This window comes from Cibotium barometz, chromosome 53, assembly GCF_041138505.1.
Source record: "Cibotium barometz isolate CiBa-2024 chromosome 53, ASM4113850v1, whole genome shotgun sequence".
Classification (NCBI taxonomy): Eukaryota; Viridiplantae; Streptophyta; class Polypodiopsida; order Cyatheales; family Cibotiaceae; genus Cibotium; species Cibotium barometz.
Window position 1 is genome coordinate 5,924,281 of NC_141098.1, and position 24,514 is coordinate 5,948,794.

General features: G+C 45.9%; 1 protein-coding gene across 1 annotated transcript; it reads left to right on the forward strand.

Moving 5' to 3' along the window:
• Positions 1 to 476: 476 nt before the first annotated feature.
• LOC147608233 (mitochondrial outer membrane protein porin of 36 kDa-like) lies at positions 477 to 22,153 on the forward strand. The gene is made up of 7 exons (XM_086788920.1): positions 477 to 715; positions 4,638 to 4,695; positions 6,603 to 6,670; positions 8,487 to 8,597; positions 20,658 to 20,744; positions 20,921 to 21,129; positions 21,258 to 22,153. The coding sequence occupies exons 2-7, from the start codon at positions 4,647 to 4,649 to the stop codon at positions 21,562 to 21,564; spliced, it is 831 nt and encodes a 276-aa protein (XP_086645046.1). The 5' UTR covers positions 477 to 715; positions 4,638 to 4,646; the 3' UTR covers positions 21,565 to 22,153.
• The last annotated feature ends 2,361 nt before the right edge of the window (positions 22,154 to 24,514 follow it).

Here is a 24,514-nt window from a genome sequence, read left to right on the forward strand (position 1 = left end):
TTCCTTCTTACGGTCCTGACAAAGAATGATGGTATCTCAAGCTCAATAGGATCAAGTATGGCCAAAGCTTTATACTTATTCCCCAATATGGGCGATTGACCCTTAGTTGGGGCTTCTTTCTTGAGAGAGCCTCTTCCTTGAGCTTGTGGAGGAATATTGCTATCCTTGGGTTGAAGTGGAGTACAGGAGAGTGTAGCTTTATCTCCTGAGTTAGAACTCTAATCTTTGGCAGCTTCACGCTCTTGCTTGTAGGAGGACTCCGCTCACCATTGGCTATGTTGATGGTGTGACCATGGGTTTAGACGGGTCCGAGGGTGTTTTTGAGAATAGAGGCTAGGTGTCTGGCTCTTTGGCACACTTACCATAAGGGGTGTACCTAACCCGCTCGGGAGGCATGCGCCACTAGGCGGTAGCACTAGAGACGAGAGATAGTGACTATCCTAACCATAACCCTAACCAGTACTCCAACTAGCTCCATTACCAAACAACCACCTAAACTTTTGTCACTTTCAAACAAGTTGATGTTATGCCAATTTTATTTGTTAGGGTTTTTGTATATATATATTGTTGTTTGGAGCATTTTTGGCCATCCACCCGATGACCTCTGCAGGCCCTCAAGTCTAGGCATGGGCGTCCTCAGCCAATCCAAATGTGAAACCTCAAATAATTTCTTGGTGGTGTAGGGTATCTGACATTTTGAGCAGCACAGCAGCAGGTAACCCTATCACCTAACTCTCAGTTCTTTCTCTCTAGACGGGCTAGGGTTTCTTGTAACGTCCATTAAGTCTGGTTGGGGTTTCCAGTTTCTAAGTCAGGGTTTCTTATTTCTCTGCATTGCAGTCTGTTGCAATGGTTAGGGGTTCCATTTTTCCTCCCATCCCGGGGTTAGGGTTAGGGCTAAGTAAAATCCATTTAACTGGATTAGGTTTGCTATTCTGTCAATATACTTAGAGAAATTAAATACGTTGATGTTCTGCAATGATGCGATCAAAGTGGCAGTGTTGCTTTAACGTCAGTGCCGTGTTAAGTAAAATATTTTGAGCTTTTTCCTGTTTCCGTTTTAATCCTTTCTTACTGTACCTTGGTATGATCATTCAATACACGCATATTCATGTTCATTAGTGTGGCATGGTTGCACATGATGCCTGCACACATGCAGCATACGGGCACATGATGCTTGCAAACATGTGATTGCAATGCACACACATACACATGCATACTTCTGTTTTCTCCCTTGCTCCCTTTTATCCTCGACTGAATCTCGTTTCTCCTTGTTGTCCTGTGCTGGCCTTAAAGTGCAATTTGAAATTCTTAGAAATTTTTTCATTGGGCCAGTCTTTAAAAGAACAAGCCCTCATAGAACTTGCCTAGATCCACCAGCAGCATAGCTTGTGAGAAGGCACCAACCAACCAAGCAATTCAAGATAGGTTGTGGACAGCTAACAGGTTTTCAGGCAAAATGCGATGAACGGCTGCCACACGCACCCACATGTGGGGCAACATGGCATAGTAATCATCATTATGAGCCAACTTTGGATTAATAATGTGCACTGTGCCCCCTTGTGAACCCTAGTCCAGGGACACATCAAGCCAATTTCCAATTTGCCATCAAGGTAGGCTTGCATAAATCGAAGCAGCTTACAATGCGTGTACCCCACACAGTTTTGTAACTCACTTGGAGTTGAGGTGTGTACATATGCCTTGGTAGCTTATTAGACCAAGTGTTGGGCACTAGACATCAGGCAGACAAGTGGGGTTGAAACCGGCCTCTGGTAGAAACCAAAGTGCGGTAGACTAGCAGTCACCCAAACACAGTTGTAATCCAGCAAATAAGACAGATAAAAAGGGAGCTAGAGTGCTCCTACACAAAAAGAACAACGACACCTGATGGCCCCAAAGCTTGGCGGCCCTTTCGGTATTTATTTATTCAATTCAATACCAAATCCCTCACGAAACAAATAGTGAAACCTCCCGCGGATCTCCTAGTATACTGGGCAGCGGCATATGTAATGCTCCTCTGACTCAAGTTTCAACCTCTGTGTGGCATAGTCGGCAGATCCTCTCCTCTCTGGGTCTCCGTATGAGCTTCCCGGCTTTGAAGATGCGCTCAGCTCTACCTATTTGCACTCTAAGGCGGTGGGATGAAACCGTATTTGGCCAATCGCAATCCACATGGCATGGGACATGTGAACACTTGGGCAGCCTGAATGTTGGATGAATCCATCCTCAGTGAGCATGAGGAAGTGATCTTTGTAGAAGTGCATCTTTGTTGGGAGCTTTGGAGGTGTGATCCATGTGTAATGGGTGTAGAGGTTGAGAAGATCTAACCGGATAACCCAGTTGGTATGCTCGTGAGAGAGCTGGAGAAACGGGGAGTCCAAACTATACTGAAAGGGTGGTAGGCGGTCCATGCGAAGCCCATCTAGTGAGAACCAAGTGGAAATTAATGCATACTATACTCCAGAGTGGCCCTCAAGTGCTAGCTATCTCGAGGATTCCAGGGCAAGCCTTGGGTGCCTGTGGGGATCCATGTGATTGACGTGATGGAGGTATGTGATTGTCTGGAAGAGTGCACCCACCCCCATCGGGGCTGTAGCAAACTCTGCCTGGATAATCTTGTGTGGGACTGATGGTTTGGTGCGGATCATACGGGAGAACATCATGACCTGGGGCCTCTCAACTTGTTGCCAATCCTCATTGGATAAAGCATACATCAAGGCTAGTGTGACGAGGGTGTCAAAAAGCCAACCCTTCGTCTTGGGCTCTTGGAAATGTGCTTGGAAGCACTGCGGCTCAAGTAAGCTCAAGGCTGCATATCCCCGTGTCACTTTGGCATGTGCTGTGGGTAGCCAATCATGATGTGAAGGCGCGAGAAGTATTGAAGACCATTACCTTGGTTTTACCAAGGTTAATAGAGAGGTCCCGCTGAGTGCAGAAGTCCTTAAGGCATCCAACTGTCTTTGAAGCCCCTCGGCTGAATCTGAGAGGACGACGATGTCATCTGCATAAAGTAGTATGGGGATCAATATGCCTACCAATGTGGGACCAGCCCCGCCTAATCTGTCAATGAAGCTCGAGATCTCATCAATGTAAAGGCCAAAAAGAGTGGGTGATAGAGGGCAGCCCTGTTTCACCCGAATAGTACTGGAAATCTCGTGTGATGTACCTCTTGGGGCTCTCACTCATCTGGTGACGGACTCATAGAGGGCGATGATGCTCCAAACCATGTTTGATGGGACTCCTATCTCCTGTAGACGGTGTAGGAGGTGGGCTCGGGGTACGGTATCAAAAGCTTTGCGGAAATCCACGAAGCAGCTATAAATCCTCTGATGTTGTGCTCTACCCTCCTCGAGGGTGGCATGGAAGGTGAAGATGTGGTCAAGGTTAGAGTAGCTCCTCCGAAAGGCTGCCTGTCCTAAGGCTCTGCATCCCTGGCTCTTTGCAAATGAACCGAGCTCCGCCTCTAGCACCGATCCATAGAGTTGTTCAATGTGGCCAATCATGATTGTCGTGTAATTATTAGGATCAAGTGGATCTCCGGCTTTGAGGATGGGGGTGATGGTGTTGGTGGACCAAGAGGGTGGAAATCCTTCACAAAGGGCTCTATTGAACATGTGGGCTAGTAGGGGCGCCAAGGTATCATCGGCATGTGAGATGTACTCTGTAGTGAGTCCCTCATGATCTTGGGCTCGCCCATTATGTAGTCTACAAATGGCCTTGAGGATCATGCCCTTTGTGAAGAAGGGGGAGGTGGTGGGGCGGGTATTTGGTGATGGTAGGGGTGGTTGATGGGGGATATGATAGAGGGAGCGTGCATAGGAGTGCCATGTGTCCGGGCAGGTGATAGGTGTGGGGGGGCGATGTTCTCGGAGTTTCCTCCAGGCCTCTTTGCAGTTCGGCCCTAAGAAAAGTCGGTCTACCTCATCCTCTTTTCGAGCGTAGAACTCCCGTTTCTTGAGTTGGGTGAAGCTGTTGAGAAATCCGTTGCGCTTGGCGCTTCGTGATTTGCCCAATCCGTACCTCATGCTTAAGACGGGAGGGTGTGGCTTGGCATTGGTCATCATACCAACAGTTATGGGGCATGGAACCGCAAGGTGCAGTGATGTATCTTTCAGTTGTTTTGTGCATTGTGGCTATTACATTTTAAGTGTTGATGCGTGTATTGTTCAAGAGACGGTGCCCAAGGACATTCATACCTAGCCGGTATAGTTAACACCAATGTACTGTAAGGATCATGCTCTACATGCATGGAAAAAACCTGAGGTCAAGATTTTTGTTGTTGTTGTTACTGCTGGTGCTGCTTAATATATGGATTTTCTCATACAGTAGATTGATTTTTGTAGCTTATGCGTGCATAACCAGTATCAAAAAATGGCAATGTGTGTAATGTACCTTACCTTGATCAGGACTTTCCGCACTCCATATAGTATGTACTGAACCTAATACTTCAAGCGATATTGATGATGCATACAAGCAATTTTCTCTCTTAAAAAAAAAACGTGGAAACCCTTGACTTTGTACCTTTTGCCCACTTTATGTGTGCAATTCCTATTGTTGTTGTAAAACCTTTTTCAAGGTTCTTAGTGAAATTTTTTTTCTTGGCATTTTAAGATTATTATTATTATTTTTGTGTGTAGATTCTAGACATGGGAAAAGGACCTGGGTTGTTTACTGATATTGGCAAGAAGGCAAAAGGTGTGACAATTTGTTCTCTACTTGTATTTTAACCTATGGAAAAGCTTTGGGGGTTTGTTTGAACTTTACATGGTTACTTTATCTTAAACTTTAGCAATAAATACAGCTTGCTAGTGTCTATTTAGTTACTTTCGTGCTACAAAGCTTTGATATTTTTTTATTACGTTGCTTATTGCTAAGAATTATGTTCACCAACCATTCCATGCTTAGTTGCTTTATGCATGAAAATCATCAAACAAGAACATGGATATGAAGTCGTAGGATCATGATGAGGTCTCTCTCCTCTCATAGCATTTGTTGGTTTGATGGTGCAAATGACCAAGGTCAAAGGGGTTGCTAGACAGACTTATGGCTGTGACCTGCAAAACGGGAGATATCACCCGCCAGCCCTCATGGGCAAGGGATCTCCCCTATTCAATCCCCAGCGCCATCTTATGGGCAGGGAGATGTCTGTAGAGACTACTTTATATCAATAATTATGCCAAGGGCCAGGGTTAGTGTAGAAGGATGCCCAGTAAAGGATATTTTTTGTGACAAACATGCAGGGAGATGGTGAATACTGCCTGCAGCGGACAAGAAGATGGTGGTGCAGCCCATGAGCAGGGTGGAAACAGGGACCACAGCTTGTTGAGAAGAGTTGTCTCCTTCCTGGTCACCTATGTGGGAGAGAAATGTGCTTATCTGAGAAGGTAAGGGTGACAATGCACCCTACACCTTACTGGAGTGTGGGTGCCTCTTGTAGGGTTGCATCTTATACCTACAAGGGTGGCCATACTACTTTGTATGATGCATGCATACACATGATGCCCCCCACCCCCGGCCCCTTTTCTCCACATACGTTAAAGTTGCCACCCTAGTATTCAAATGGTGTGCACCTGCAAGTGTATTTCAGCACAAACAACTTAAAACATAAAATAAAGGTCCTTCCCATCTGTTCACGTGGACAATCCCAAGTTAGGCTCAGACATTGGAAGCACTAAGGCCCATGGTGTTGATCCTGGGCATTCCTGAGTCCCTTTTGCGATTACGTCTGAGGTAGGAAGGTAAAATCCTATGCAAAAAGTGGCCACCCTAGTATTCAAATGGTGTGCACCTGCAAGTGTATTGCAGCAGAAACAACTTAAAACATAAAATAAAGGTCTTTACCATCTGTTCACACGGACAATCCCAAGTTAGGTTCAGGCATTGGAAGCACTAAGGCCCATGGTGTTGATCCTGGGCATGCCTGAGTCCCTTTGGCGACTACATCTGAGGTAGGAAGGTAAAATCCTATGCAAAATGATGCATTCATTCAAGACATTTTTCGATGTACAAAACAGGATAGATAATGCAAAGCACATATTGTATTGAACAGCCCCCACTCTCGTTAGCTTGTACCTGATGTACTGGTCTCATGCATGGGTACCAAGACCATTTGTGTTCTAGTCGAGTTAATCTCACAAAGAGTTTTAATCACTTATTTGTGCTTGCGACTCCTTACACCATGTGCGACTGGTGGAAAGAAAGTAAAACATCAACATGATCAGGTTTTGTGCCATGTTGTTGGGGAGGTGATGTTGGTTACAAGATCCTGGAATGCTCATTTGGCTTCTTGTTACCTTTTCTTGGACGCTATTTCAACCATTAAGTTTGGATTTATCTTGGGATTTATCTTGTTGATTGAGAATTAAATGTCTTTGGTGGCAACGAAGATAAACACAGAATACTCATGTAATGTCTCCTATGTTCAGCTAATCATCATCCGTACTAGTCTGAACTCTTATCATGCTTTGAGGTACTGCTTTTTGGATATGCCACTCCATTCTTGGCATACATCCATCTTTGGCTCGTTATTTGTTCATGGGATCAACATAATGTGTATAAATGAAGTTGCAAGTCATCTAACGAGGGTAACTTGTGTTTTTCAGACCTTCTGAACAAGGACTACCTACAAGACCAGAAATTCACAATCTCTACACAATCAGAGACTGGATTGGTGTGTTTTCATCTATAGTGGAGTTGTTTTGGCACAATTGTATGATCCTTAGAGAGACCAATGTTCAAGGTGTTAATGAAAGTTAAATGTTGGTTTTTTAGGGCTGAGTCGTGTGAGCTTGTGGCTAATTACAGTTAAAAAGGTCTATGGTGGTTCAATGGACATCGAATGGACTCTTTTTGTGCTCCTTTGATCAATCAGTCACACAGTGCACCATAGGTTACACTCTTGAGGCTTAAGATTGAGTTATAATCTTGTAGTGGTAACCTGTTGAGGTGCCATGCATCATATTTCAGAATTGGGGCATGGGCTAGCTCATGTTTGTACGGCCCCCATTATGTGGCATAGCCGTGGTTGAGCAGCCAGAGTGCTAGGCATCCCCGTATTCACACGAGGTGTCCTATGAGTCTTGATGGTTTAGAGATGGCTTGGATTAGATTTGGCACACTACTAAATAGGCTGCATGCTACACTGAACCGTTACCTCATAATGGTCGACCTTTCCCTCATAATGGTCCATACATGGAGTAGCTAGACTTTACTCGTGGACACCCTGTCTTGACATTGCGAGGCCCGAACGGGGTCCAAGTTGAGCCTGGATGGCCGTGGGAGGTGGGATAATTGCTACACAGTTTCTAGTACATCTTTATGGGCCAAGTCTACACCGCGGATGGTGGCACCGACTATGACCGTGGACCTACACAGTCATGTCAATACGAGACTACTAAGCCCTCAAGGATTCAAAATCAGCTTTAACAAGAGGTGAATGAAGGTGAAATGGTGGTGGTGTTTCTCACCAGAATCAAAGATCTTCGTGACCAGATGGTTGGAATGGGCATGAGTGTGCTCTCCTTGGGTCTCGTTCGTTCGTTGTCTAAGGATATTGCCGCTTGAGTATGATGGTTTTGTTACATCTTTGAATGTTGGTGTCAGACCGTTTCCTCTTACGTTCGAGGAGTTCAGCTCATTGCTTTGGGATGAGGATGCTCATTACTTTGGGATGAGGATGCAGAGTCGCAATGGTGGGGACCATGCTTTCTCTGCTAACACAAAGAAGAAGGGTAAGGATTCTAACTCTTCCAATCAAAAGAAAAAGGTTAAAGGCTTTTACTACAACAAGAAAGGACACATAAGAATGCAGGGAAAAGCAAGTAGATGCCAAGAATGGCACATTTTAAAGACCAAGGAAGAATCTAGTCGTGCTGTAGAAAGAGAGCTATTTGTTGCCATTGAAGAAGTGTGCAATTAGACAGCTAATGTTGCAGCACAAAATGATTCTTGGCAGTGGGCAATGATGCAAAGTGCCCAATAAAAGGTTTAGGTACTGTTTCACTTATGTCTAAAGATGATGATACCATCCTCCTCCAGAACCACACACAAGACAGTAGTAAAATCTCCTGAATGTGGTGAGAGCTCTCCATGTCGCCGAAGGATATCCTAGATCTGCAGTTGACGTGTAGAAAGGTGGGTGTTTTGTGTGATGATTGAATTCTGTCTGTGTAGAGCCTGGGCGATGTAACCTGAAGAAGTCTGTTGTTGTGCTGGATTTGACTCCCTAGGTGCTGTCTCAGGATGACCTATTGTGGCGACGAAGCTCTAGTAGGTACAGATTCAAGCATCTCTGATCTTTGTACTGCATAACCTGTGAGAGGGCCAAATCCATCTCGAAAAAGACAGTGCAATCTCCTGCGAATATATATGTGTTTGTGTGTGTGGGGAGAGAGAGAGAGAGATGTGAAGCGGATCTCTAACTCATTCTTCTACTTTTTTTGGAAAGGCAAAGTGTGTCTAATCTATTGAAGTTATTTTTTTTGCAGGTCTTCACCACAACTGGAGTCAAGAAAGGAGATCTTTTCATTGGTGATTTGGTGGCAAATTTCAAGAAAAGGAATGTCACAACTGACATCAAATTGGACACAAATTCAAATGTACTTTTTCTTGCCTTCGTGATAACCTAGTCATGGTGCACTAGCTCATTTGGCCCACGTTAGAACCAGCATAGGGTTCTTTTACTGTGTTTTAAAATGTGTGTTGAAATCTATCAGACATACATTGTGCCAAAATATTTATTGTGAATGTTATTAAAGCATGTGCATGTGCAGTCTTTTTGAGCAGGTTATTTATAGTTGGTTGATATAAAGATGAATGTGGAGTAGGTACAGCAAGGTTTCAGTGTAGATAAGCACTAATGTGTTTGTCAGGGTAAACATTTTGTATAATGGACCAACTTTCTGGCAAAGGTTATCATTAGGTAGCCTTTCTAGGGTTGGGCTTGTTTGCATAACCATGGACGATGGGTTTTCTGCATCTACATTGGTTTCAGGTTTCCTGGCCAACCTGGCTGCAAGAAATTTCATCTAGAAGCCCTCTTAATTCCCTTTACTGGTACAGTTTTGCCGCACCATAGCGTTGTGTGTATACCACACTGCTGAATGAAGAAGGGTCACTAAAGCGGGCTTTTACATGATCTTTCTGGTTGTTGTATTTAGCTCTTTAGTCTCTTTAGGAGAGTGCTTCAGTTGCTTGCATATCCACAATGTTGCCGTTTTGGGACACTTTAGAAGGTGGACAAATTGTCATGCCTGATCTTGACCTTCTGTTTGGTGCTGGCCTTTTAGGGGTAAATGACTGCAGGTATTTCTACGAGTTACAAGATGAATGATCTCTTTTAGGCTCTCCTTAAAAACATTACAGCCTTCTCATATTACATGCCAAAACAATAGGTAAACATAGTCATTAATGTCGCAGGTGTTGGCGTGGAGTGACCTGGTAAAATTCTCTCTGCATTATTCCTTGTCAAGTTCATGTCATCTACATAAAGCAATATGATGACCTAAGCTGTTTTTTCCTTCCAAATGTAGGTAGTGCTCTTGATCGGACTAAGAACCAACTGTCATAGAAAAACTTGAAGGATAGAGATTTAGCTAACATTCTTGTCAACAATCTGGGAGATTATTATGAGAAAGACACGAACGCAACATTGCTTGTTTGTGAAGGTTGGGAAGCCACTGTAATTCTAGTGGAAAGTTCTTTGAGGAGCTCATTAGCTACGACAACCAAAGGGGGGAGCCGTGTTTGCATCTACTACCTGCTGGAAGAGGAAATCCCTTGTGAAAATCCTCTTATGGTGGGAGACATTTAGGTATGCGCTCTCAAGCCTCCAAAAGGTGGCTTTGAGAATCCTAGCTTAGGATTGCTCTTCAGGTGCATGTGAGAGGAACTGGAGTTCCTACTCACTTGTACACACGAAGTTACGCAATCGCTTGAGCACGCAACAGTTAGAGCGGCTAGTGTATTGCCGCGCTAACTTGCACATGGTGCGTACGATGCAAAAGATGGAATCGGCGAGATAGGTATAACTTATAAGTTACAAGCATTCAAACTTCAATGTTTATTGAAACTAAATTCTAATACATTGCTTGTCACTTGATCATTGTACAATGTAGGTGAATGTGGATGCATTCAAGCTCACAAGGGGCACTCTTGAAAGTGTTAACAAAGATCAAGATGAGGAGGATGAGAGGATCTATGCAGTGATCTATCGAGAGCTTAAGTCCTTTGATTGACGGCCTACTCGCACTTGTCGTGGACATGGAGGTAGTGGTAGAGGAGTGTAAGTAGGAAGCCGTGGATGAACGATTCGACGCGCTTCAAGGGACACGGTGCATACCTATGTGCGGCGTGAGCTCCATATCCGCTCTTGCAGATGAGGATGCTCCCTTTGGCTTCTCACATGAGCTAAGAGAGCCCGAGTTCGATGAATGAGGGCAACCTCCTCAGCGATGGCGACTTTGGCGATGCCACCGTTTTGTCCTCTTCTCATGAGGATGATTTCAGCAAGAGCTCCAATAGTGATGTCTTTGTCTAGTCTCTCCTTGGGTCTTGGTGCTCTTTTCGTACTCACTTTTTTGTACTCGCGCCTAGTGCACATCGCACCTCTATGCTCATGTACTTTTGTTTGTCACTTCAAACTTGTTTTTAATGAAGTTTTGGTTTGGAATAACTTCTCTAGAGTCTACCCTTCCAAATTGAAAATGTCTATGTTTGTAAGTGTTAAAAAAACGTATTTTATCGTACGGTATCCCAAAATTTCATATCGTACCAAAAATTCCCGTACGGTATTGTATTTTCGTACCGTGATAACTATGGGTGCATGGGTGGAGACTTTAACATGATCGAGTCAGCAAGGAACAGACTCGGAGGAGGCATGACACTCTACAATCTCAGGCATAGAGTACTCTGCATGGGAGGAGTTGATCCTGGCACTCAAGGGATAGGACCCTTGGCATCTACCAGAGTTTGGGCACAACTCCGAGAGCCTCTTCTTCTCGAGGGCCGATAGGAGGAGCACCAACCCCAATCTCTCTCGACTTGATAGATTCTATGTGGATGAGTGGGCTTGCGGTCACGGGGGCATGATTGACATCTTGGCGGGCATCACTTTCTCTGGTCATGCTCCGGTTATGCTATCCTTGGAGGACCCCTCAAGGCAGGCATGTGAGCACTAGGATTCCAGATAGGCTCATATAGGAGCCCGAGATCTACAACAGGATAGAGCAGATATGGGCGGGACTGGATTTTATCTTAGGTTCTGCCGCGTGCATCTTGGATGCGGGCCTTGGCGAGATTAGCAGATTGTTATAGGAGGTAGCACAGAGAAGATTGGAGATATTTCGTGGACAGGAGAGGAGCATTAGGAGGGGTCTTACTTCTTTCCAGCGTCTTCAAGAGAGTTTCCCCGATAGTCCGTGGATTGAGAGTCAGCTTGCTGCTGCCCGCACAGAGAACAGATCTATCGAGGAGAGGAGGGTGGAGTACAATTACCATGCTAGAGCTTCCTTTTGGAACCAGACCAATAGGTGGAGAGATGGTGTTCGTAGGTTGCGTAGCCAAGATGGAGCTATTGTTTCTGACCCCCCTCCCCATGTGAGAGCTCAGAGCCATTACCATTGATTTTTTTCGATCCTTCCTTGCAGTTGTTCCATTATCCCCACAGGTGGTGGATGCTTGCGAGAGGGTCTGGAGGCACACAAGAGGGGTGGTTCCCTCTGCTCTCCGGACCTTCTTATTGATTCCCTTCACAGCAGAGGAGCTGGGAGACGCATTGACGGCTCTCCCTAGGGACAAATGCTTGGGGGCGAATGGGCTTCTAGTCTCCTTCATTCTTCGCCACTAGGATCTCATGGAAGGCGGCCTTCAAGCAGCCTTCAATAAGGATTATGATTACAGGTGCGGCGGTGCCATGCGAGAGAGGCTTTCAGAGGGTTTGATTCACTTGATTCCAAAGGAGGGTGGTGATAGATTGGAGATCCGGTAGTGGAGACCCATCACCCTCCTTGGGATTGATTGCCTACAAGATTTTAGCCAAGGCCGTCAGCCGGAGACTTCAGCTTTTATTCCTTCTTTGGAAGGTGACAGCTTCGGCCAGGATGCGACATCAGGATGTCATTGTGCTCCTCCTAGACTTTGAGAACGCTTATGATAGAGTTGTGTGGAGCTTTTTGGAGGGCACGATGTATCGGATGGGGTTCCCAGTGGAGTGGATCCATGGTGTTTCAGGACTTTACTCAGCTTCTAACAGTCAGGTTCTCATTCAGGGAACCCGAGGTGAGAGATTCCCCCTCTCGCTCGGTGTGGCAAGGCTGTCCACTGGCACTTTACCTCTACCTATTTGTCGTAGAGACCATGAGCAATTCTCTCTCAACTCAAGAGATGGGGCTCCAAGGATTGCGTCTCCCCATCCCTACTCGGGAGAAGTTGTTGGACTGAGAGTTTGCAGATGACACAACAACATACCTATATGGAGATGTGGGGAATCTCCAAAGATTCGCAGAGACGATTGGGATCTTTTGTCGTGCATCAGGAGTGCAGATCAATTGGCACAAGTCGTGTGGTTTTTGGGTAGGCTCTACAGCCACCCCGACTTGGTGCCGAGTTGAGGCTTTTGAGTGGATCCCGAGGGGCACTCCAATCCGCTAGCTAGGATCCCACGTGGTCATCGATATCTCCCCAGTGGAGCAGCTCACCCTCTTCTTCTGAGCATTCGGAAGAAGCTTTTGTACTAGAGTTTTGCAAGGCTCTTCTTAGCCGGCCGAGTGGTGGTGGCGAACTAGGTCCTTCTTGCTACCATGTGGTACATTACTTCTTGTTGGGCCGTCTCCCGAGCTTGCATTGTTCAAGTACATCGGTTGATCCTTAACTTCTTGTGGGCCGGTGGTGATGGAAGGCCTGCTCAGGCTAAGGTGGCCTGGAGAGAGATCATTTAGCCCCGACGCAGAGGGGGCCTAGGCATCATTGATCCCGCCATTCAGAGTAGCATAGGACATGCTATGTGGCCAAGAAGGCGCAAGTTTGCACTCACAAAAATAAGATCACTGGCTTTTTGTGTGCCTAGTTGATTCCTCTTCTTTGATGCAATATGACCAAGGGTGCTCCACAATTGCTCAAGAGGGGAGGATGAGCCTCCCTGACTGAAAATGCGTACTGCCAACTGTTGAAGCTTAGGTGTACTGGCACCATAATCCTCCCCCCAAAGAGCTGCACCCACCTCAAGTTTCTCTCTTTCTGTGTGTGTGTGTGTGTGTGTGTGTGTGTGTGTGCATCAGTTGAGCTACATCTACCCTGACTGCTCCTGTACGTAGAAAGTTGGTTCTTCATGGTCCTCCGCAATGCATTTTTAACCAACCTCCCCAACAGTCTCTCCCATTCCTTTGTTACCTCATTATTTGTCTCTTACCTAGATCCTTGGAACTCTCGATCAAGCACAAATGCGACTCCATGTAATGGTGAGTGGTAGCTATACCACCGATCCTAGCAAAGAGACCTCAAAAGTCTGGAATCTTTGAGGAGCTTTCTCCACCTCTCCAATGTGCTCCGCCATTTTATCAAGTCCTTCGTACACCTTGCCAATGCAAGGCTCACGATCATCTGTAAGTCTGAGTTTACGCACAATAGGCTTGACCACATCATTCATATGCTTTACTTCATCCCAAAATGCATCACATAAGCAATTTCTAGCACATGGTCTACACTATGCACTGCGAGTTGATGGCCATTGATTCTATTCATCACTCATGACCAACTATTCCAAGGTAGAGGAACAAGTAAAGAGCCGCTCCAGCATAATGAATTTAATATGCAAACTGAGTATCTGAGTACTTCAAGAGATCTTTCTTGGATCTCTTTCGGTGGGGTTTATTTTTTGACATCTCATGATGCTTTTGGAATTGCGAAGAGTGCTGATGTTCTTGTGAGAGAGTGATGTGAGACTATTGAAAAAGTTGGACCATTCACTTTGTTGCAGATGAAGAGCCAACAAACAGGGCAGCTGGGGAGAGATTGGAGCAGAGATATCCATAGCTTGTCTTCTCTCCATGCATCACACATGGATTGAACAATTTGATAAAAGATGTTGGCAAGTTATTATGGGTAATCCCTATCATCGAGAAAGGTCGAGACAGTGTGATGTTCATTCTTAGCCATGGATTGAACGAGAACGAGTGTCACTCATCCATCAGATATGAGAGTGACCCCATTCCTCTCCCATCCCAACTTCACTATCTCTAATGTTGTGTCAATGGATTCTTTCTCCCTGCTCAACAATGTGGTCCTCAAGGTCTCCAACGAGGGTAGAGAATAGGAGGGGCAAAGTCTGCTAAAGCTTTTACCATCTCCTGAAAGTATGAAGACCGAGCTGCATGAAAATCTTTGGAAAGAGAAGCGTAGCCTGTAGTAGAGAATGCGCAGGTTGCAACAGACAAGAGACATTTATAACATTGATACTAGAGAGAGAGAGAAAGAAAGAAAGAAAGCTGTATTAACGTCTACTAGAGGCCGAACTCGACCTATGAGACAAATCAATGTACAACTGTCAATGTCTTCTGGATGTCTGGAAAAAAAAGGACAAAATGAACATGAAATAAAGTATGAAAGTACTGAGCTAGTGGGGCGGTGTGATGGATGGAGCACTACTGCTACAGGCTCAGTATGCAACCTATATGCATAGGGTATACAAGAATGCAATGCAGATCTGTCTAGCTCCAACCAGTACCATAATGGGGGTGTAATATGTGATACATAGGTCATGGCGAGGCAAAAATACCTTGGAGCATGATCTCCGGGTGTGAGTATAAGTGAGCTAGCCGCTCCTGGATATGGTGCTGATGTCGAGCCCGTATCTCTGTGATCTCCCTCTGATGTAGTCTGGGAGTCTGGTAGCTTGGTGCTCTCGGTCTCCATCTGGCTCGGAGGTCCGCAGCGCGCTGAAGTGTAACCCCCTCCCGTGTCAGGCTAGGCATTGGGATAGATCTCTGGAAGAAATCAGTGAGTTGGAGTTGTCGCCCATCTCTCCCTGTGTGTATGAATCCGTATCAGTGTCTCTCTGTGGCGTTGTGTCTCTAACAAGAACTGGCCAAATTTGCGCTGGTCTGCAGACTCCATGATCTGGCAAAGTGAGGGATGTCCATTGAAGATGATGGTGTATCTCTCACTAATGACACTATATGCTCTTCATCTGCATACATAATGTTCCTCACTCTCAACCTCCTCCTGGCATAGTCTGCATATCCTCTCTGCTTTGGGGATCAGTGTTGTTCTACCTGCCTCAATCTCAAGTTGGTGTGATGGCACTCTGAGCTGGCCAATCGCCACTCGGGCACTGTGAGGCATGTACACATCCATGTATCCAGGTCTTTGTATGAATCCATCCGCTGAGATACGCATAAACTGATCTCTGTGTAGTAGTATAGCATCTTCGGCGGTAGCGGCTGACTGGGTGTAATCCAAGTCTCTTGAGTGTATCGCTGCCATAAATCCTGCCGAAGGACTCTGTTCCTCTCACTGTGAGAGAGCTGGATGTGTGGTGCATGTATATCATACTGGAAAGGTGGCAGGTGATCTATGTCGAGACCATGCTGAGTGAGCCACTGTATCATCTGTGAATACCATGATCTCCTATCTCCACTCTCTGCGAGCTGCGTGGACGCCTCAAAAGCTCTATGTGAGAGTCGATCTGATGGCATTTCTCTGATCCTCTGTATGAAGTAGATTGTCTGGAAGAGGGCCTCTACTAGCATATAGGTGTAGTAAACTCCGTCTGGACAATGTCATGTGGGATGGAGGGTTTGCTGCGGATCATCCGTGAGAGCATGAGAATTTGAGGCCTCTCTATCTGAGACCATGTGGAGGTGGCGAGCTCAGGTGCCCATACTGTTGCAGCATACATCAAAGCAGGGGTGACTAGTGTGTCAAACAACCACCCCTTTGTGCGGGGCTCCTGGAAGTGTGCCTGGTGACACAGTCTCTCTAGCATGGCCAGAGCTGCATACCCTCGTGTGAGTCTATCCTTGGCTGCTTGTACCATAGTAAATCTTCCTGGCGGAGTCGTAAATGTAATCCCCAGGTACACATATGAGTCTACCACCTCTACCTGTCCTGCTGCTAGTGTGAAGATGGCCTGTCGTCGAACCGGCCCTGAGGTGTGGAAAATCATGGCCTTGGTTTTCCCAAGGTTCACTGTACGCTCCCTTTGTGCAGAAGTCATCGAGTGCATGGAGATGGTGTTGTAGTCCCATCCGCGACTCAGAGACCAGAATAATATCATCTGCATATAGCATAATGTGGACTGTGGTACCTGAGATGTCTACCCCGTCCCCACCACCGTGACCAATGAAGTCAGCCACCTCATCGATGTATAGCCCTAATAGTGTAGGAGAGAGTGGGGATCCTTGCTTCACACCTATGGTGCTAGCAATAACATCAGTTAGCCCCCCGGGGCATCGTATGCGCCCGAAGACCTGCTCATATAAAGCATAGATGCCCCAAATCATCTCTGATGGGATCCCCAATGACTGTAGGCGCTGGAAGAGTCTCTCTCGTGGTATCGTGTCAAATGCTTTGCGGAAATCCACAAAGCAGCAGTATAATCTCTTCTCTTGCGCCCTAGCCTGGTCAATCAGACATCTCAGAGTGAATATATGGTCAATAGTGGAGAAAGCTCGTCGGAATCTAGCTTGCCCTGGTGCTTGCAGTCCCTCCTTCTCTGCATATGAGCTCAACTCTGCCTCGAGCACTGCATCATAAAGTTTGGCCAATGTATGACCAATCATGATAGTCTTGTAGTTGCTGGGGTCTAGCATGTCTCCCGCTTTGTGGAGAGGCATGATGGTGTGCATAGTCCAGTCAGTTGGTAGGCCCTCCACTAGTGCCCTATTAAAGAGGTGAGCAAAAAACGGTCCCAATGTGTCAGTTGCATAAATAAGATGCTCACTCTGTATACATGTGGTCAGCCGATCTGCCATGCTGTAATCGGCAGATATCTCTCTCTACCATCGAGGTGGTAAAGAAAGTAGAGGTGGTAGGGCGGAAATCTTGTGGCTGTGCTATGGGCGACTGCTGAGGGATATGGTAGAGGCTCTTTGCATATGTGTGCCATGTGTGTGGATCCTCAATTGGGATACGAGGGCGAGGCTCTCTCATCTTGCGCCATGCAGTGGCTGCATCTCTGCTCATGAGTAGGTGGTGTATATCCCAGTACTGTGCCTCCTCATATGCACGCCTCTTACGGCGTGTGAGGGTCCTCATCTGTCGGCTCGCCTGTCTCTGTGTAATGCTCTCTAGGCACGGAGGTGTCTATATAGCTCTCTGCACTCATCATCATACCACCGATTCTGGGGCATACTCCCAGATCTATCTATGTGTGCAATGTGTGTATGATTGGGGAAGCTGCGGGTGGCAGCCGTATGTAGTAGAGATGACAGCTGGGTGGTGAGTGTGTCTAGAGGTGATAGGGGATCCATCTGGAATAGCCCGTCATATACATGATGCTCATATATGTCTGCCAAGTCATGGGTGAAGTAGAAAGTTGTATGCGATGCCTGTGTGGGCTGTGTGGGTGTTTGTGTGGAGCTCGCTAGTGATAGTAAGAGGTACGTGTGATCTGCACCACCCCCCGTGATCGTGGAAAGCATGTCAGTGCTCCTGAATCCTGCCAACACTGTCTCATCCTGTTATAAATAACGAGATGGTGTCGTGCTCCCAGCTCAAGTAAGTGATGACCATATCTGGTGTTATCCAGCCCCATGTCCTCTGACACCCTGCAAGCTCCCGTGTCCTCCACCTCTAGTGTGTGCATCACCTCAGGGTGCTCGAAATCATAAATGTCGCACTGTCGGCTTTGTGTCTGTGCATTGAAGTCCCCCATAAGGAGGACTTCCCCCAGGTTGGAGTAGTGTATGATCTCATCTGAAAGGGCTGCATATGGTGACTCTCCCAATGGCCCTGTGTCCTCCTCCTCCCCTCTACTCTCCTCCTCTGCTGTCATGGCATATCTCGATCCTCTAGAAGAGAAGTAGCATAGAGCAATGTATAACACCCTGTCTGCTGAGAGCTGCACTCTAATCCACATGTATCTAGCCTCCTGGTCACGTGCTACCACCTGTAGGCACTCCTGTAGCTCTCGCTTGAAGAGTACCGCTATACCTCCAGATCCTCTCGATGTGCTCTGCCGTGTGGTCCCCCTGTATGTAAACTCCCACTGATAGCCCTCTACTTTGGGTAGCCCCCTCTCTGGGCTCTGGTGCGTCTCTGTAAGTAGTATGATGTCTCGTCCCTCCATGACCTCCTCCATCCTCCCAGGATGTGTCCAAAGTACTCCATTGCAGTTCCAAACTGCTGTGTGTATCTGTGAATCTGGATCCTCCATAGCCGATGTCCCATAGGCCGCCTGGCGCTAATCAGTGGCCTTGCCATTGATGATGACACGGCCATCGCGATAGAATGCTCTCTTGCCCTCTTTCCGGGCCTGTAGGACTCTGGGCATGCATGTTTTCCTGTGTTCTATTTGTATCCTTGTAAGGTCGTCATCCAAATAGATGGGATCTCCTTGTAATCCTCGTAGAATCACCCTCTTCCTCATGAAGGTGACCCTCTCTGTCTCTCCTGCAAACTGTAGGATGAGGGCTCGCTTGCGTGTTGAGTCTTTCCCGGCTCTCCATGCTTTGGTGAAGGGGAGAGGGTCCTCTTCCTTGTAGCAGAGCTTCATGCATAGAAGCTGTCCATCTTTCTCGGGAGTGGAGTCGGGTGTCTCGGCTATACTTGTGACTTGAATGTTGAGGTGGCGGGCATGCCTCATCTTCTCCTCCTCAATGGTGGTGTGAATGATTTGGTGTTCTTCTCTTTGAGTCTCCTCCCTCACTTCTTTACGGATGTTCTTCTTCACCACTTCAACCCATCCTGATTGCTTGGCTTCGAGTTTTCTTTACATGTCCTTTGTGATCTCCTTGGAGATCTCTTCTTTAATGGTCGTGAGAGTGTTGTCATTGATCTCCCCTTCTTCCTTCTCGGTGTTCTTGATGGCTACCAGTTCCACTTTCAATGCACTCACCTCCTCCTTGAGTGCCGTGTTCTCTTGTTCAAGGTCCGGGACTCGTGCTTCGAGGGCCATGATGTGCTGGTGTAATTTGTTCTCCACCTCATTGAGGTTGGAATCGGATGTCTTCTTGTTCTCCTTGATTAGTGCCTTCATTGCCATCTCGAGGGCCTCGAGCTTCTCTTGGAGACTCGGAGCCATTCCTCGAGATTACTCTGCAGCGCTTCCCACAGGCACAGAGAGAGAGAGAAATGAAAATGAAATGAAATGATATATTAACGTCCTCAAAAGGCCAAAATGACCTATGAGACCAAAAAGGTTACAACAATTGGTGGATCTGATACAATGTCTGTGTAAGAGAGAGAGAGAGAGAGAGAGAGAGTGAGAGAGAGAGAGAGTTATATTGCTGCCTTGGGGACCTGACGAAGGGTGGGTGAGATTAGGGTGACGAAGGATGGGTGGGATTAGGGTGACGAAGGGACTAGCGGGCAGCGCGAGGTGCACAGTGCGAGCACAGCAGATCAGCGCGCCAGGTGCAACACAGTAGGGGGTGCGTAGCACAGCGTGGAGAGGGCAGCGTGAGCAGAGCAGCACGAGCGGGTGGATACGAACAGGGAGAGGCCACCAGCGCGTAGCGCGAGCAGGCCAGCACAGCGGAGAGGGAGAGAGAGAGAGAGAGAGAGAGAGAGAGAGAGAAGCATTTAAATGTTCAATACAGAGATTCAAGAAAGATGGATTCTGTGCACGCTACAGTGGTTGGGCGGTTGGCTAACCCATGGGATTGGATGGGGTTAGGCTGGACTGATAGAACAAAAATTCCGATAACTAGGTCAAGGAAAGTTGATAAAGTAGAGAGCATCCACAAATGACATTATGCTGCCTCTAATTATACTTGCATGGAACCCTCCCCTTATGGGGGATGTGTCTTGAAAAACAGAGGAGACTCTAATAAAAATAGGGTTTCAGGTTTTTACTAGCCAGTTAGCAAGAGAGAACCTGGTTTGGCTGGGCACGAGCAGACAGACTGGAGCAAGGTGGAGTTCTTGAGATGGAGTCAAGCTTAGGTTGAGCAGGGGCTGAACAGAGAGTCGAGCTTGGCGGAGCAGAGAGCCAAGCTGCGACTTGTTGCAGAATGGGCAGGATGGAGAGTCAAGCTGCTGCTTGTTGCAGAATGGGCAGGATGGAGAGTCAAGCGGCTACTGAACAGGATGGTGATGATGCAGGGGTTTTTGCAAATCTGGGCAGAACAGCAGTGTGCTGCAATTGCAGAGCTGGGCAGGGTGGATCAGTTTTGGGTGGACTGGTCAAAGATTGAGCCACGGACTGGGTCAACGAGGGCCGGTGCCCATGGCTGTAACCCTGGCAAGAAACAGTGCGTGCAACATGTGTGTGTGTGTGTGTGAGAGTGAGAGAGAGAGAGAGAGAGAGAGAGAGAGAGATATATCAACGTGTTCAAAAAACCCAGAGGGTCTATGAGACCAAAAAGGTAGTACAATGTTTCCATCATGAATACTGAACCATGGTAAAAGCGGTACGAAACTAGCATATGCTGAAGTATCCATATTGAGAGAGAGAGAGAGAGAGAGAGAGAGCTGACATGGACTCGGGACTTCTGAAATAGATTTTTACTACAGTTACTGTGGATGAAGTGGGCCCAGGTTTTAAGACTGTCTTCAGCTTCACAATTCCAGATCCAAATTCTGGAAAGGTAATACCATCCAAGTGGTCTTTGACATAATTTCTTGTACTTTTTTATAGTTGCAATTCTTGTGCAAATTATGACAGAATCTTTCTGCTGTAGTACAGAACTCTCTGTTGGTTATCTGATACTCCGAATATTCTGCCTCTGTATCTGATACTCCGAATATTCTGGTTCTATGCTAGATGGAGCTACAATATCACCATGAGAATGCAGGCTTCAGCTCTATCATTGGCATGACTGCTGTTCCAGTGGTGGAGGTCAATGGGGCGTTCGGTAATGGAAGGTTTGCCATTGGCGGGGAGGCTGCTTTTGACACGAGCTCTGGAGCGTTTATCAAGTACAATGCGGGCTTTGGTGTCAATGAGCCTGATTTCAGTGCAGCTATACTCTTGTATGGTCCTTTTCTCATTGTTCTGTTTATGCTCTCTTGGGTCCAGGCAAACCCTTCCAGTTTCTTGATAATTTGGTTATATTTTACATTCAGAAGGAAGCTTTTAAAATGGGTTTTGTTTGATGCAGGATGGATAAAGGTGATATGTTGAAGGCTTCCTATCTACATAACACCAGTCCTGATAAGAAGACAACAGTAGTTGCAGAGATAGCTCACAAATTCTCAAAGAACGAGAATACCTTCACACTTGGAAGCTCCCATGTCCTGGATCCTATCACTACTATGAAGATGAGGCTGAACAATCATGGGAAAGTAGGGGCCCTTGTGCAACACGAGTGGAGGCCAAAGTCAACCATCACTGTTTCAGCTGAGGTTGATACCAGGGCCTTGGACAAGCAAGCCAAGGTTGGGCTGGCATTGGCATTAAAGCCCTGAAGGTTGCTCTTCTTGTAGTGGTAGTAGAGAGCCGTCTTGAATTGGGTTGATTTTTCTCTAGTTACAGCTTCTGCCATTATTTTTGACTCAAACTGTCCTTTTGCAAGTTGTGATGGTTCTGAGCTGAAGGAAGTTGGTCCCAGCAAAGAGGTTTCTTGAAACTTGATTACTGACAGCAGTGGGTCGATATTTGGACACTGTACACAAGAGAATGCAAAACTTGGGATGTGAGCTTTCATATAAAACTTCTTGTTTTCTTCCTTGATTTCCAGTGTTTCTTTACATCTTGTGAACATGAAGCTGGTCCTGAGCATCTTTCTAGGAGGCAGATCTGTAGCTCTGTGTGCAGTGTCCTGCTTGGTTAAGACTTGGGAAGCAAATATGTCACGAATGATTGATGTATCGACGGTATAGTGGTTTTTTCTTTGGCAGATTAGGGTCTTTACGGGTGTAACACCCGTGAAAAGGGGAGGTCTCACCTGCTCAACCCTCACGGGTGGGGGATCTGCCATCCTACCACTGCATGTCTGATGTGGGGAATCTCTTTGTAAATATCCTTCGGTCAGATATGAACATTTTTCTATTGTTGGATCACAATGCAATCATAGAATACACGTGTACCTACAGTCCTTTTCATATTTCTACAATCTATTTAGTTAGCTGATTCATTATTTGTATTTGCAGTGAAATGGTGCACAAGAGTTACTGTGAAGCACCTGTATGGATTCTGTATTCTTGAGTGGAGTCACTATACTCGGCACTTTTTTTTCCCGTGAGTAGATGTAAAAGCCCCAAACCAAATTCAGAAGCCACCATTAGGTGTAGACAGCTGTAATGGTCCAGAACCTATATGATTAGCAATCGATGAAGTTATAATCTTGTAGGTTCTTGACCTTTAAGATTCCCTAGGAAGAAGTATCACCAAGGCCTTTCGTTTAGAAAGCAACACCATCATCTTAACAAAGAAATTTCATTCATGAAGAAACATGGGCAAAGATGACGGTCTCCTTGTTGCACGAAGGGATCTTTTTGTGCCAATCCGTAAAACTGTAGTGAAAGGTAGGAAGCTGTGCAGTTTAATCTCATCCTGTGCTAGAAAGCCCCTAAGTCAACGTGCTCTTGGTCTTCTTATAATGTATGAGTGAGGACTCCTTCGCCAAAGCCGGAGGCTTTCATGGTAGGTTCAAACAGTCTGATACTGAGTTTAAGCTTGCTATATTATGGTGTTGTTTCTTAGAATTTTTATCATGATAGCATGGTTTCACTCAACACTAAAGGGTTCGGGATTTTATTACAATTCAAGAGGAGTTTTTACAACTCTAAAGCATTAGTTTTGGTAATGAAAAACAAACACATTAAAAGCTGAATCACAAATTAGAGCTGAGAAATGAGAAGCTAGAGGAATTTGTGGTGGAGCCTCAAAGCGATATCGACATGCAAATCGTTTGTTAGACTTGGGTATAGGGGTGAAAGACTACTCGAACCATCTGATAGTTTGTTCCCTTTGGAGTGTTCTCCATGAAAATCCTTCATGAATTGCAATGGGTAGCTCCACCTCTGTCATGTACTCATAAGGAATGTTACTCATGTTAATAATCACACTTTGGATTGTGATATTCCTCTTGCATGAGGATTTGACAAGGTAATGTTACTTTTTGCTTCTAGTTTTTTTGGGTTTAAAAAAGAAACTTGAATTAAGGATTTGGATATTGAGGATTTTGGTGGACAAAACATTCTTGGAAGAAAATAATAGTGCAATGAAATGGTAATATGACAAAGGAACTTGATGCGAGAGAGGGGCATAATAATGCTGAATTACTATTGCAAACCAAATATACAAACTGATAGTATTTGCCCACTCGTGTGCCCTAGCAAGGTGCTTTCGTGGCAGTGGAAACTACAACGAAGATAAATCTAAGCTGTTGATCACAATGTGACTAAGAGGACTGGTGAACTAGTCTATATATAGTATCTAGGGTTAACTAGCCTATACATAATAGCTTGGGTTAGATATACCATAGGTTGCCCTATGTTGGTTATCCTAGGACTGGTCCTTTAGACCAAACCAACCACATAACTTGACGAAAACTATATTACACTACAACTGACATTTACGGTCCCTGAGGTTGTTTGGGCGCTCGTTTGGGGCGCTGTAACTTGAGGACTAGGTGTCTTGGGAACATCTCCTTCTATCCAAGAGTGCAACCAATTAGACTACACTTATATGCATCCTACTTGGCATGATGCCAAGTCTACATAAACTATCTCCTACTAGCTGACATCTACTGTCTAAATTGGGAACTGGTGGTGGGCGCATGGGTGCTCAACATAATGACAACTCCTCATACATGGACCTTATGAAATAGAGCAACCCATCACCCGCACATAATGATAGTGGCGAGGGTGGCACATCGATTTTTGAACCCCCCCCCTCAATATCTACACGTAGGTGAACAACCTCTTCGGTCCAATGCCAAGTCGATAAAGATGCGGCATTGTCAATCTCTCCCAAGAGCCTTTGTAAAGATATCTGTTCAATTCTCGGTTGTTGGTGGACACCCAACTGTAGCTTTCCATCCAAGATCATCTTGCACACAAAGTGATATTGTACCTTTATGTGCTTCGTACGAGCGTGAGAAACATAGAAACTTTGATTGTTGCACAGTAACTCAGTTGGCCATACTTCTTAGCTACACTGTTAATGACATCTTTTGCAATTGCCATGCAACTTTGATTATTGCACAATAACTCAGTCGCGTGGCACTGCTTCTTAGTTGCTCTATTAACCCCATTTTTGGTGGTTAACTAGGCGGATAACTCTTCATCAAAAATTATTTTTATTGTTGGAGTTGTGCATAAAGTGCCTGAGTTCCAAGAAGTACTAATGTCCGCGGCCAAGGCAAATACTAACCACTTAATGGTGGTGGTTAATGAGGCGGATAACCTTTAA